A 14,590-nucleotide genomic window follows, 5' to 3' on the forward strand; every position below is an offset into this window, starting at 1 on the left:
GTTTCTTTTATGATTTTACTTCATTTTTAACTTTTTTTTTTTTAACCAGGTTCATTTATCTGCTTAAAATGTTTCCATAATTTATTTTTTAATTTCTCCTTTTTTCATGGTTTTTGGTTCATACAGTGTCATGGCTCATTCACATGTTTCTTAGGAATTATTGCAAATTTATTTCTTTGTGTTTTGAGAAAGATTCAGACGAGTAATGTGCTTAGGTGACCCTACCTCATGGAACTCAGGAATATGGCTAAGGCAGGACTGAGCATAAGAGGCCATGTGGGGTCCTGGTTACAGGGGAAGGTGTTTCAGAACCGGATCGAATGCCTGGAAGGAAGACGACTGGAGATGGAGAGAAGATGCAGCAGCATGTCTTCTCTGCTCCTAGCGTCAGCGGTGTGCCAAGCAGCGAGCTCTGCAGAGGCTTTGTGCCTTGCTTTCCATACTTTCCTTTGTTCAGAAACAGAAATAGGAATTTTCTTACTTTTCTGTATTCTTCAGAGTTTCTCTTTCATTAACCTCAATTGAAGGTAATAGGCTTTTTATAAATTTACTAAAATAAAATTTTTGTACCTCATGTGGCTTAGATAAAATAATGCCAGAGACATTTTTTGTTGAAGAGTGGGTAAGAAGAAAACCTGCCTTTTGCTCATAGCTTGCATTAGAATGTAAGAAATACATGAAACCTCAGAGCTTATAAAATAACTTTTTGCTCCTGAGCTAAAAAATTGTTGACTCATGTATTTTTCAGGAGTTCTGCCTATCACTGTTTTTATAAACTTTATAAACAGATTTTTGTTTTAAAACAAGGCTTAAACATTTCCTTATCCTGCCTTCCCTAAAAAGAAAAAGAAAAAAGAATTTTCTTAATGTATATAGTCTTATTATTTCAGATTGATAAAACAGTGATCTAAAAAAGGCTGTTTTAGACTTGGAAGTAGAAAGTTAAAAAATCGGCATAATATCATATAGTCTGCCAAATAAAAGTGGAAAAATTTAATCATTTCCAGTAACGATCTTCATATGAAAATTTTTAGTATCATGATGTCTAAAACAATGCAGTGACATTTAGAAATTGCCTTAAGTTTTAACGATTTGGTTATATAATGTTGAAAATACTTGTAAAAATAAAAATTTGGGGTAAATCCATTTATTTGGAACACTGTTATGGAGAAACCTATTTACATTTGGGAACTGAGAATTAGCCTCAGGAATGGAAAGAGATACCAAATCCGTATTTCAAAGCACATATTCTTGACATCCGTGGGCCGGTCTATGTATTCTCGATTTAATATATAGTTGATTAGATGATTTCTAAGCCATCAGCATAGTGTTGAGCAGGAATTAATTAACAACATGGGAAAGATTGGAAGAGCTCTGGTAGAAAAAACCAAACAAAAAGTCAAAAAATGTCGTTCCAAAACCTCTTGGGAATATTGAAACCAATAGTCCTTTAGTATTGAGGGAATCGCTGTTACAGCAAGGTGCATGTATTGATGCCAAATAAAACCCCCAAACAACCACGATGAGTATATTCTATTTAAGAAGATACATTATTACATAGTTTTGCAGTTTGGTTTTATTAAAATTGTTTAAATAAAATTATTTTAGCATTTAAAATGACAAACTGTGGCATCTAGAAAGCATGAGTGTACACAATAATACTAAGTGAGGTTCTCTATAGCTGAGGTTTTACTGTAACAGATGCATAATCCCCTAATCTGAAAACAGGCTAACAAAATCTCTCTTCTCTTCCCTTAAATAGCTATTCTAATTTACTCTCATAGGCAGTATTTTTGTCTTTTTTTTCAATTTTCTGTTTTCTTTCTTCTTTTTTTAAGATAATTTCTTTTGGTGATGAAATCCTTTGTCTTTAAAAAATTTGTCCATATTCAGTCTGTACAAAAGAATACATAAAAAACATTGTTATAAAGACTATCCATGAATGAACACCTGTGAAACTACTGTACAGTTTTTTTGTTTTTTGTTTTTTGTTTTTAATTTATTTATTTTTGGATGTGTTGGGTCTTCGTTTCTGTGCGAGGGCTTTCTCTAGTTGGGGCAAGTGGGGGCCACTCTTCATCGCGGTGTGCGGGCCTCTCACTATCACAGCCTCTCTTGTTGCGGAGCACAGGCTCCAGACGCGCAGGCTCAGTAGTTGTGGCTCATGGGCCTAGTTGCTCCGCGGCATGTGGAATCTTCCCAGACCAGGGCTCGAACCCGTGTCCCGTGCATTGGCAGGCAGATTCTCAACCACTGCGCCACCAGGGAAGCCCTACAGTTTTTAAGAAAGGAACATTGCCAGTATCTTTGAAGCCATTTCCTTGCCTTTTCCTTTTTGAGTTAAATCACTATTCTGGATTTTGTGTTTCTCTCTTTTGCTTGTTTTACCATATATGTATAAAAAAATATAATGTTTAATTGGCTTGCTTTTGAAATTTATATGATGGTATACTGTGTATATATTCTTCTGTGACTAGCTCTTTTTGTTCACTCTGTTTATAAACATCTACATGTTGATATGTCTAGCTGTTTGGTATTTTGTGAAATACCTTCAAAGTATTATGAGTCTTTGATTCCTTAAAATTTCTTCATTGTGCTTTTCAGATTACAAAAGTAATTTATGCTAGTAATTGAAAATTCAAACATAGAAGTATAACAAAAAGGGAAAGTCCCTCATAACCTCATTTATTACTCAGCTTGAGTCATATCAATAATTAACTGTTTCTCTGCGTGTTATGTCATCTTTTTTCTCTTCCCCTTCATTAAACAAGGCTCTTCTAACCACAGAGCCACTGTGCCACTTTTCTGGTAGAGGTAGAAGGCATTATTCTACTTGTACCACTGTGAAAAGTGCCCTCTGGAGTTCTGCGCCTTGACCATCTTTCTTAACTGTATTTCTTAGAAATATATTGTACATCTGTAGATTATAGGAGGTCTGTTATCTTGTAGATGTACCATAACTGAGCCAGTATTCTGTTGATGTACATTTTCAGTTGTTTTCAGTTTTTATTATTTATTCAGAAGTATTTTAGTGTATAACCATGTCTTGGGCACTATTCTTGCAGTCTTAGAAACATTGCTGCTGTGAGCATTTTTGCATATGTGTTTCTGAATACTTGCGTTGCATATTCATGAAGTGTAAATGCCTAGATGTGGATATTTTGGGTCAAGGAGTATGATTATTTAATATTTTGATATTCAACTTTTGTAGAGAAATTTTGCTTGCTTCAGAAGCATCGCAGCAATTTATACTCCCAATAATGTATGAATGTATTATTTTCCCTACACCTCATCAGCATTGTATTGTTGGTCTTTTCATCTTTGTAATCTGATAGGTGACAAATTAATGAGCATCAACATCTTTTCTTATTCTTAAATTTCTGAATATTAGGAAATACTCATTAAGCCTCTGGGTGCAGTTAAACAGGTTTAAAGTGATATGCACATTAATGTAAAGCCATTAAAATACAATCTCACTTCTAAAGAATTTGGATAAATTCGTTTCTGTTAACTCAGTTAACAAGTATATAATGAGGATTTAATATGGATATGGTCATGTAGCGTAATTGTGGAGAAGTCAGAAGTATGGAGTGGGCTTTAGGAATTTTGCTGTTTAGTTGGAGAGAGAATATTAACATGAGAGAAAAGTAGCAAGCAGTTATATGCTTGTATGACGAAGCCCTATAACTTGTGAACATAAAGCTCAAATATTGTGTTGGCCTAATGAATGAAGAAGTTAATCAAGACTTTTTGGAGTAGGAGTGACACTTGAGGGAGCTTTGAAGGATGAATATGCCTGCTTTGAACTGATAGAGTGTATAGGAGAGTAGGCATCAGGAAAGGTGAGAAGTGTGAGCAGTCACAGGAGTAGAAATAAAAATGGCACAGTTGTGAGACCTGACAGTGAATAGAGCAGGACTTGGGGAGACACTGGAAATGTAGATTTGTTAGGAAAGAGTTGAGGCCATTGTTATGGAGGTTCTCATAGATAAAGGAGTTTAGACGTGGTTCATTCACAGATAAGTTCTGCTTAGCATTTTTCAGCAGAGGAATGGTGATGAAAAAGTGGTGCTAAGGATCACTAGCTCTGCACTTGTGTTCTGATGAGGGACTGGCAGAGAGGCAGGGTTGCTCCTTCATTTGTACAAAGTAATAATAGGTTTTGAGTAGGATGGTGGTAGTGAAAATAGAGAGGAGGCAGCCAATAAGAAAATTAAAAAACAAAACAAAACAGGACTTAATGACTAACTGGATATAGGGGATGAAGATGGAGAACTGAGATAAAGGAAATGAATAATTTCTGTGATTGAACAATTGGTAACAATTCTCCTCTTTCATAATTCTGAATTAAAGCCACCATTTTACAAGAAGCTTGAAACCTCAGTACTCTGCCCTCCCCAAATGATCTTTGCAACTGTTGTATAGGGAGAAAAGTATTTTGGTATTAAACATCACTGATGATTATTAATATAGTGATTGTTTCTGTATAGATAAAATTCTTTCGGGTGATTCAAGTTTTCTATATTCTGTTTAAAGCTCATAAAATTAGAAAAGTTTTGCTGTGTGTATAGGAGGATTATCATTTTAAAATGTTCTCATAAAGCAGTGTTTAATGATAATTGTAAACAATTGATTATCGGAATATAGATGCATATTCAGTCAAGTGTTCATTGAAAGCATTCATTGTTTTAATGAGTACTAGAACATCATTGAATCTGTTAAAGTTCTTTGAGAAGAAAATACACTTCAGTTTTTAATAATACACTTCTGAAGGATGACTTCATTAGATAATCTTTTTTAACTAGCTAATCATCTGTATGCCGATATTTATTTTGTGTCTTAATAAGTCTCCCAACTTAGAAGTTTAAAATTTTTAAATTTTCTCTTATATGAATGCTCTGCGTAATTGAATATAAAGTATTGAAAACAAAACACAACAACAAAAGAAACAAAACAAACAAGAACAAAAGAGACCTGAATCTTGGATAGAATTCTCCTGGGTGGCGTTTTTGACTTCCTCAGACTTTCATTAGATGATACTGTAGTCAAGGATGAAATGTAATTTTGAAAGTTGTGTTATATTTTGATTAAAATCAGTATGTTAGAATAAAGAATGGTAAATGTTTAACATTGAACCTGCTTTAGAGTGACTTTACTTTCATGAGTCCAAGATGAATGTAGCTTAGTACTTCAGATTGGTGTATTTTAACCATAAAAGTTTCAGAATTGGGCAGACTCTTTATCAGAAGTGCCTGGTTATTGCAGGTTCTTCTGTTATTGGATTTGTTATTGGAATATTATCTTTCTTTTTTTTTCTTCCCCAGTTCAAAGCAGTATTCAACGGTTTCAAGAGAAGTTTTTTATTTTTGCTCTGACACCTCAACAAGTTAGAGAGATATGCATATCCAGGTAAGAGGAGTTTGGAATATATTCTCAAGGATGTTGGTGTATTAGTCTGCTAGGCCTGCCGTAACAAAGTACCACAGACTGGGTGGCTTAAACAACAGAAATTTGTCTTCTCACATTTCAGGAGGCTTGAAGTCCAAGACTAAGGTGTTGACAGATTTGGTTTCTTCTGAGGCCTCCCTCCTTGGCTCGCAGATGGCTGCCTTCTTGCTGTGTGTTCTCACATGGCCTTTCCTCTGTGTGCCTGTGTATTCCTGGTGTCTCTTCTTCTTCTTATAAGGACACCAGTCCTAGTGGATTAAGGCCCCACCCTTATGACCTCATTTGATCTTAATGACCTCTTTAAAGTCCCCAACTCCACAGACAGTCACATTGGGGGTTAGGGCTTTAGCATATGAATTTTGGGGGAATACAGTTCAGTCCATAACAGTTGGGCCATTTCTCCTTAAGTAAGCATAGTATATTTTGACTAAGGTTAGCCAAATATTTAATAAATACTCTGTTAGAAAAAAATTTTAACTTTTGAATAAAACCCCTTTGAATTACTTTTTGTCACATTTGGCAGTAACTTTTTTTTAATGAAACTTTTATTCTAAATATAGCAACATAAAGAATTTGTGATAACAGAACAAAGATAGAGTGACCATAAACTTCATCATCCAAACAGAGGCATTTTTAGAGTGAAAGTGGATATTATTAATAATTTTTTCTGGGATAAGAACATAAACTGGGACCTTTCTGAGCTATATGGTCACCTAGACCAAAAAATTAGCAGAAATCTGAAAACAATTATGAAAAATACTCTTAGCTTTTCCATTTCAAAAATAGGGTAAACTTAAACACATTTATAAAGAGCAAATGAACTAAGAGAGATAGGAGGAAAGAAAAGGAAATCTGTAGTATATACTTTCCCAGTTAAAAATACAGTCATCCTTGGTGTTAATAATATATTATTTATAAGACTTTAGAAAGATTTAGCATAAGAAAACTGAGACTCCTGGAGGTTAAATGATTTTCTGGGATTGTAGAGTTAAAAGTTAGAACAAAGAGTTGAGCAAATTAGAGGTTTTTTGCATCCTTTCAGCTCTTCGTTAGACACTCACCTTCTCTGAGATGTTAATAGGAGTTTTTAAAAAGTAAAGATTCTGCAGTTAAGTTTTGGAAATTCTGTATTCAACGTAGGTACATAAGTTCTTAAAGCCAGACTTTTCAGAGTCTTTAATATGTTAATGTGTATTGTCAATCTCCCAGAATGGTGGATCCAAATTTATGGGCCTCTCTCTCTTTTAAACCTCCTGACATCTTGAAGATGCACTGTTGTTATGTAGAAGAGTATGGGACACACACAGCTTTCGATTCTTTCGTCAATCACATCACCGCTCTCAACACAGTCTCAGAATGATTTTATAACTTGACCTGGTAAAATTTGAGCTCCCAAAAAGTAGTGCTTAGATAGTCTGGCTCTCTCCCACAAAAGGGAAAAAGACAGTGTTGAAAAATAAGATTAAAAGAAAAAAAAAAAAGACAGTACTAAGGATTAGTCCAAAAGACCCAATATCCAAATATCCAAATAATAGGGGTTTTAGGAAAAGTAGAGAAAATTTAGAGGAGGAAATTATCAAAGAAGTAAAATGAATGTAGCTTGATGCAGTTCATGTCCACCAGGGGCAAGACATTGCAGGCAGTTTTTATAAATTGGAAGTACTTTCAATGTTGGGGATAGTAATAAACCAACTAAAAAATTAATAGGATAAATGAAAAATTGTATTTTATATCCAAGCCATATCATTATTATAAAGTTTTGTTTGTTATTCATTGATGATTCCTTGCTTGAGAACATTTACTAAGTGTTTATTAGGTACAAAACACTGTATTATATGACATGCCTCTTTTCTACAAGTTGCTTGCAGTCTCGTTAGTGAACTAGCTCATATACATAAAATGATTGTTGGCATTGCGAGAGCCAATATGAAAAGAGCCAATTCAGTAATGACAAATAAGAGCTGATTTATAGGAGAAGATTACTATTAACGTTGGTGGTCTGGGAAAGCTTCTTTAGGGTGTTGGGTGGGCCTTTGAAGGAAGGAGATTATTTACTCAGCATGGAATTGTGATAATATGTACCATTTGCCTTAAAAAGGTGTGTGTGTGTAATTTGCGTAAGTGCATAAAATATGTCTGGACAAAAATGATAAGCTGCCTCTGGAGGAGGGAATCAGGTGGCCGGGGTCGGAATTGGGGGAGTCTCTTCACTTTATATCCTTTTTTGTATCTTTTGACGTTTGAACTATGTGAATGTGTTAACTAGTCAAAAAAAATGAATGACTAAAATTTAAATAATTATTTTCAATTAAACATTTTAATTATGTTCTGGAGATAGATGGTGGTGATATAATGTGAATGTACTTAAAGCCATAGAACTATACACTTTAAGATGGTTAACATGATAAATTTTATCTTACGAATATTTAACCACAATAAAAATTAAAAAAAAAAATTAACTATAAAAGTAAGGCTACTTGTGATCCTACCAGCAAAGAAGACAAAACACACATACACATGTGCATGCAAACTCCAACCTTTTCAGAGTTGGGTAATCAAATAGTAAAAAATCTCCTTCTTCCTAAGAAGTGGAAGTAGCAGTTTGGTACTCATTACCTAGGTTTAATAATTATCAACATTTTGGAATCTGTATGTGACCACTCCAACTTTTTTTCCTGAAATATTTTAAAGGAAATTGCAGACATCATATAATTTCACCCAGAAATACCTCAAGATCATCTCTAATTTTTAACGTAATCACACTAAAAAATTAATAATTCTTTAATGTAAAACAGTGTCTACCCTATATTCAAATTTTCTCAGTTGTTCTTCAGTATTCAGACATGTATTATTTTGACTTTTATGTCTCCCAAGATTTAAAAAAAACTTTTTACTTTGAAGTAATCTTAGGTTTATAGAAAAGATGTGAATGTAGTAGATAAAACTCTTCAGCCAGTTCCTTTAATATTACCATGTTGCATAATTATAAGTGCAATTATCAAAACCAAGAAATTAACCTTGGTGTAATACTATTAACTAAACTACAGTCTTTATTCAGGTTTCATCAGATTTTCTGCTAATTAATTTCTGTTCCTTGATCCAATCCAAGATCCCAAATCACATTTAATAGTTGTGTCATTAGTCTCTTTCAGTCTGTGATGGTTTCTTAGTGTTTTCTTCTCTTTCTTAACTTTTGATATTTTTATGGAGTACTGATCAGGTATTTTGTAGAACGTTCCTCAGTTTGGGTTTGTCTGATGTTTTGTCATGATTAGATTGAGATTATGCATTTTTAGCAAGAGTACCTCAAGTTCTATGCCCTTCTCAGTGTATCATAACAGTGCTCCATAATATTGATACATCTTATATTTGGTGATGTTAATTTTGATCACTTGGGTAAGGTACTGTTCACCAGACTTCTACACTGTAAAGTTGCTGTTTTTTTCCTTTGTTATTAATAAATATCTTGGGGGAGATATTTTGAGACTAGGCACATATTCTGTTTACCTTCAAATTTTCCCCACCAATTTAGCGTTCACTCATGGATCTTGCCTTCAGTAATTACTTCATCATAAACACTCTTGTGCTCCAGTGATGTGATTTTTCTGTTGTTATTATTCTTTTTCACATTGGAGTTATTCTTTTGTAAGGAAGAGCTGTCCCTTGCCCCCCATTTATTTATTCAATTACTTGCTTGTATCTGTGTGGGCCCTGGGGTACTCTGGGTTATAATCCAGTGCTATATAATTCATATTGTTGCTCAAACTGTTCCACCTTTGGCTATTGGCCATTCTTTCAGGTTGGCTCCTATGCCCTTTTGATATGTCTCCACCCATTTCTGAGGACTACTTTACTGCTCCAGGCTCATCTTTTATTTTCTCTGCCCCAGTTCTGGAAAGATAACTTCTCCAAGGAGCTCTGGTTCTGCTCTTACAGTACTTCCTACCACTTTCTCTGGAAAAAAGTGGTTCATTTGACTCTGTTAGCATATTACACATTCTGGATTTGGATAATTGTGCTTCTTGTGGTATCATTTGACTTCTATCCCTATGGTTCTCAAATTTTGCTGCATATTCGAATCAACTGGGGAGGCTTTAAGACTCCAAATACCCAGATTTCATTCATACCAATTAAATTAGAATCTCTGAGGATGGAACCCAAACAGCAGTAGTTTTTAAAGCTCCCCAGGGGTTTCCAGTGTGCAAATTTGAAAACTACTGCTGTGCATCCAGCTCCTCCCCTTTTCCTGTAATGGTGATAAGGTCTAAACCAGAGGCGTGAATGCATTCAGGTTTGGGTTTTTTGTTTTTTTTTTTTCTATTACATCTTATAATGATTGATCAGTGAGTTCAGCTCTGTTCTTGGCTATAGCACCACTCCTTCCATTGGCTACCATTGCCTCTGTAATCATGCTCTCTCAGTTTCTTACACTGACATCTCTTGCATGTTCCCGAAATCAGTGTGTGATTCTCTTCTCACTGCTCTGTGATAGTATCCGTGAATGTGCTTTTTTTTTTATTAACTGGCTTCAAAGAGATTTTTGCTTAGTATATATTTCGGTCTGTTGTCTATTTCATTAATGGCATGGGATCTGCCTGGACAGAGGCCTCTTTGTATTATCCCATACTTCATCTACCACATCCCCTCAGTTTGCTACACTGTGTTGATCCTTCTTTTATGTCTCTTTCAAGATTTAAAACTTGAATTAACTCTACCTTTGAGGGAGTTAGCATGGTCTTTAGAGTAGTATCAATTGGAATGTGAATTCTGGCTCAATCACTTAAGTCTGTATGCCCCTAGGTAAGTTCCTAAAGCCTATTGAATCTTATTTACCCAGTGTGTAAAATTGGAAAAATAATCACCACCTCACTCAGTGGTTGGGGGTTGAATGCCATAACTGGCTCTACCTCTGCTTATCCTGGTGAGTAGCATCACCATCTATCCAGTTGCACCATTCCAAAACCTGGGTACCATCCTAGGTCCCCTTATCCTACCTTCCTGTATCTAGTCAGTCACTGAGTCCTATCAGTTTTTATCCCTAAATATCATTCAGTGATATTTATGTTTAAATAACTTTCAAGCCCTCATCTTTTGCCTATACAATTGTAATGACCTCCTAACTCTCCCAGCTGACCAAGTGATCTTTCTAAAGCCCATACAGTTTTTTCTTTCTTGTGCTTAAAAACCTTATGAAGTCCATACTCCATTGCTTGACAGTTCTCTTCAACATCCTACTCTACTCATCTTTTTTTTTTTTCCACACACACACTGTATTTTATTTTTACAAGAGATAAATAGACTGACACCAAGCATTGTACATGGATGACCACAACAAAAGCAACAATGATTGCAATTACCAAACATGAAACACACTCATACTATGTCATAATATTGACATTCAGTCCAGTCATCCTCCACTGTAACAGCTCCTTTGCTTTGCAGTGAAAATTGATTTGTATATTCTTTGCCTCTGAGTCCTTGTGGGATTTTTTTTTTTAATTCAAACAGAAAGTCACAAAAATTATACTCATCCTCATCAGTTCACTCAGTCCCATGTAATTAATTTTTATTTTCATCTTGATCTTTTGTTAGCACTTTTATGAGTTCATCAGTTTTTCATTAGAGTTCTGAAAATGCTTGTTCATTCAGTTCAGCAGTACAGTCAGTTACCAGAAACCTGTACTTGTCAGAGTCTTTTCCATGAATTTCTTGAAGATGAAACCCTTTTATAGGAACATATTTGCAAAAGCATCAGAGTACACCCAGAACTGTCTGTAAATGACAAAAGACTTAAAAATGACCACGGTTAAAGATTTGATGAAAGTTCATAATAATGCAGTTGACAAGAAAATTAGTTATTTCTGAGATATACATTTTAAAGTAATGACTAGGATTATGACTTATAACATTATACCAGAACATATAAGATTTTTAGAAATTTCATGTAATGTCTGAAACATTTATATTAACATATTTCCATACAAATAACCCAATGAAAGTTTAGTATTAGTTGTTTTGTTTGTTTGTTTTTTTATGCTGCAGGTTCTTATTAGTCATCAATTTTATACACATCAGTGTATACATGTCAATCCTAATTACCCAATTCAGCACACCGCCATCCCCACCCCACCCCAGTTTTCCCCCCTTGGTGTCCATATGTCTGTTCTCTACATCTGTGTCTCAACTTCTGCCCTGCAAACCGGCTCATCTGTACCATTTTTCTAGGTTCCACATACATGCGTTAATATACGATATTTGTTTTTCTCTTTCTGACTTACTTCACTCTGTATGACAGTCTCTAGATCCATCCACTTCTCAACAAATGACTCAATTTCGTTCCTTTTTATGGCTGAGTAATATTCCATTGTATATATGTACCACAACTTCTTTATCCATTCGTCTGTTGATGGGCATTTAGGTTGCTTCCATGACCTGGCTATTGTAAATAGTGCTGCAATGAACATTCGGGTGCATGTATCTTTTTTTTTTTTTTTTTTTTTTTTCCACACACACACACTGTATTTTATTTTTACAAGAGATAGATAGACTGACACCAAGCATTGTACATGGATGACCACAACAAAAGCAACAATGATTGCAATTACCAAACATGAAACACACTTATACTATGTCATAATATTGACATTCAGTCCAGTAATCCTCCACTGTAACAGCTCCTTTACTTTGCAGTGAAAATTGATTTGTATATTCTTTTCCTCTGAGTCCTTGTGGGATTTTTTTTTTTTAATTCAGACAGAAAGTCACAAAAATTATACTCATCCTCATCAGTTCACTCAGTCCCATGTAATTAATTTCTTTTTTTTCATCTTGATCTTTTGTTAGCAGTTTTATGAGTTCATCAGTTTTTCATTAGAGTTCTGAAAATGCTTATTCATTCAGTTCAGCAGTACAGTCAGTTACCAGAAACCTGTACTTGTCAGAGTCTTTTCCATGAATTTCTTGAAGATGAAACTCTTTTATAGGAACATATTTGCAAAATCATCAGAGTACACCCAGAACTGTCTGTAAATGACAAAAGACTTAAAAATGACCATGGTTAAAGATTTGATGAAAGTTCATAATAATGCAGTTGACAAGAAAATTAGTTATTTCTGAGATATACATTTTAAAGTAATAACTAGGATTATTACTTATAACATTATACCAGAACATATAAGATTTTTAGAAGTTTCCTGTAATGTCTGAAACATTTATATTAACATATTTCCATACATATTTCCATACAAATACAAATATAAGATTTTTAGAAATTTCATGTAATGTCTGAAACATTTATATTAACATATTTTCATACATATTTCCATACAAATACAAGATTTTTAGAAATTTCATGTAATGTCTGAAACATTTATATTAACATATTTCCATACATATTTCCATACAAATACAAATATAAGATTTTTAGAAATTTCATGTAATGTCTGAAACATTTATATTAACATATTTCCATACAAATAACCCAATGAAAGTTAGTTGTTTTGTTTGTTTTTTTATACTGCAGGTTCTTATTAGGCATCAGTTTTATACACATCAGTGTATACATGTCAATCCCAATCGCCCAATTCAGCACATCACCATCCCCACCTCATCGCAGTTTTCCCCCCTTGGTGTCCATATGTCCATTCTCTACATCTGTGTCTCAACTTCTGCCCTGCAAACTGGCTCATCTGTACCATTTTTCTACGTTCCACATACATGCATTAACATACGATATTTGTTTTTCTCTTTCTGACTTACTTCACTCTGTATGACAGTCTCTAGATCCATCCACTTCTCAACAAATGACTCAATTTCGTTCCTTTTTATGGCTGAATAATATTCCATCGTATATATGTACCACAACTTCTTTATCCATTCGTCTGTTGATGGGCATTTAGGTTGCTTCCATGACCTGGCTATTGTAAATAGTGCTGCAATGAACATTCGGGTGCACGTGTCTTTTTGAATTACGGTTTTCTCTGGGTATATGCCCAGTAGTGGGATTGCTGGGTCATATGGTAATTCTATTTTTAGTTTTTTAAGGAACCTCCATATTGTTCTCCATAGTGGCTGTATCAATTTACATTCCCACCAACAGTGCAAGAGGGTTCCCTTTTCTCCACACCCTCTCCAGCATTTGTTGTTTGTAGATTTTCTGATGATGCCCATTCTAACTGGTGTGAGGTGATACCTCATTATAATTTTGATTTGCATTTCTCTAATAATTAGTGATGTTGAGCAGCTTTTCATGTGTTTCTTGGCCATCTGTATGTCTTCTTTGGAGAAATGTCTATTTAGGTCTTCTGCCCATTTTTGGATTGGGTTGTTTGTTTTTTTAATATTGAGCTGCATGAGCTGTTTATATATTTTGGAGATTAATCCTTTGTCTGCTGACTCATGTGCAAATATTTTCTCCCATTCTGAGGGCTGTCTTTTCATCTTGTTTATGGTTTCCTTTGCTGTGTGAAAGCTTTTAAGTTTCATTAGGTCCCATTTGTTTATTTTTGTTTCCATTTCTCTAGGAGGTGGATCAAAAAAGATCTTGCTGTGATTTATGTCAAAGAGTGTTCTTCCTATGTTTTCCTCTAAGAGTTTTATAGTGTCCAGTTTTACATTTAGGTCTCTAATCCATTTTGAGTTTATTTTTGTGTATGGTGTTAAGGAGTATTCTAATTTCATTCTTTTCCATGTAGCTGTCCAGTTTTCCCAGCACCACTTATTGAAGAGACTGTCTTTTCTCCATTGTATATCTTTGCCTCCTTTGTCATAGATTAGTTGATCATAGGTGCGTGGGTTTATCTCTGGGCTTTCTATCTTGTTCCATTGATCTATGTTTCTGTTTTTGTGGAAGTACCATATTGCCTTGATTACTGTAGCTTTGTAGTATAGTCTGAAGTCAGGGAGTCTGATTCCTCCAGCTCTGTTTTTTTCCCTCAAGACTGCTTTGGCTATTCGGGGTCTTTTGTGTCTCCATACAAATTTTAAGATGATTTGTTCTCGCTCCGTAAAAAATGCCATTGGTAATTTGATAGGGATTGCATTGAATCTGTAGATTGCTTTGGGTAGTATAGTCATTTTCACAGTGTTGATTCTTCCAATCCAAGAACATGGTATATCTCTCCATCTGTTGGTATCATCTTTA

At 34.6% G+C, this 14,590-nt stretch overlaps 1 protein-coding gene across 7 annotated transcripts in view; it reads left to right on the forward strand.

Annotated features, from left to right (window-relative positions):
* PIAS2 (protein inhibitor of activated STAT 2) overlaps nucleotides 1–14,590 on the forward strand; it is a 94,211-nt gene that overhangs the window by 26,858 nt on the left and 52,763 nt on the right. For all 7 annotated transcript variants that reach the window (XR_452464.2, XR_003621962.2, XM_007197204.2 and 4 more), the window contains one exon: nucleotides 5,325–5,409. Coding sequence is in view for 5 of the 7 variants with exons in the window: in XM_007197204.2 (XP_007197266.1) it covers nucleotides 5,325–5,409 (85 nt within the window). In the remaining 2 variants the exon portion in view is untranslated. The remainder of the gene's footprint in view (nucleotides 1–5,324; nucleotides 5,410–14,590) is intronic.

The sequence above is a fragment of the Balaenoptera acutorostrata genome, chromosome 13 (assembly GCF_949987535.1).
Source record: "Balaenoptera acutorostrata chromosome 13, mBalAcu1.1, whole genome shotgun sequence".
Classification (NCBI taxonomy): Eukaryota; Metazoa; Chordata; class Mammalia; order Artiodactyla; family Balaenopteridae; genus Balaenoptera; species Balaenoptera acutorostrata.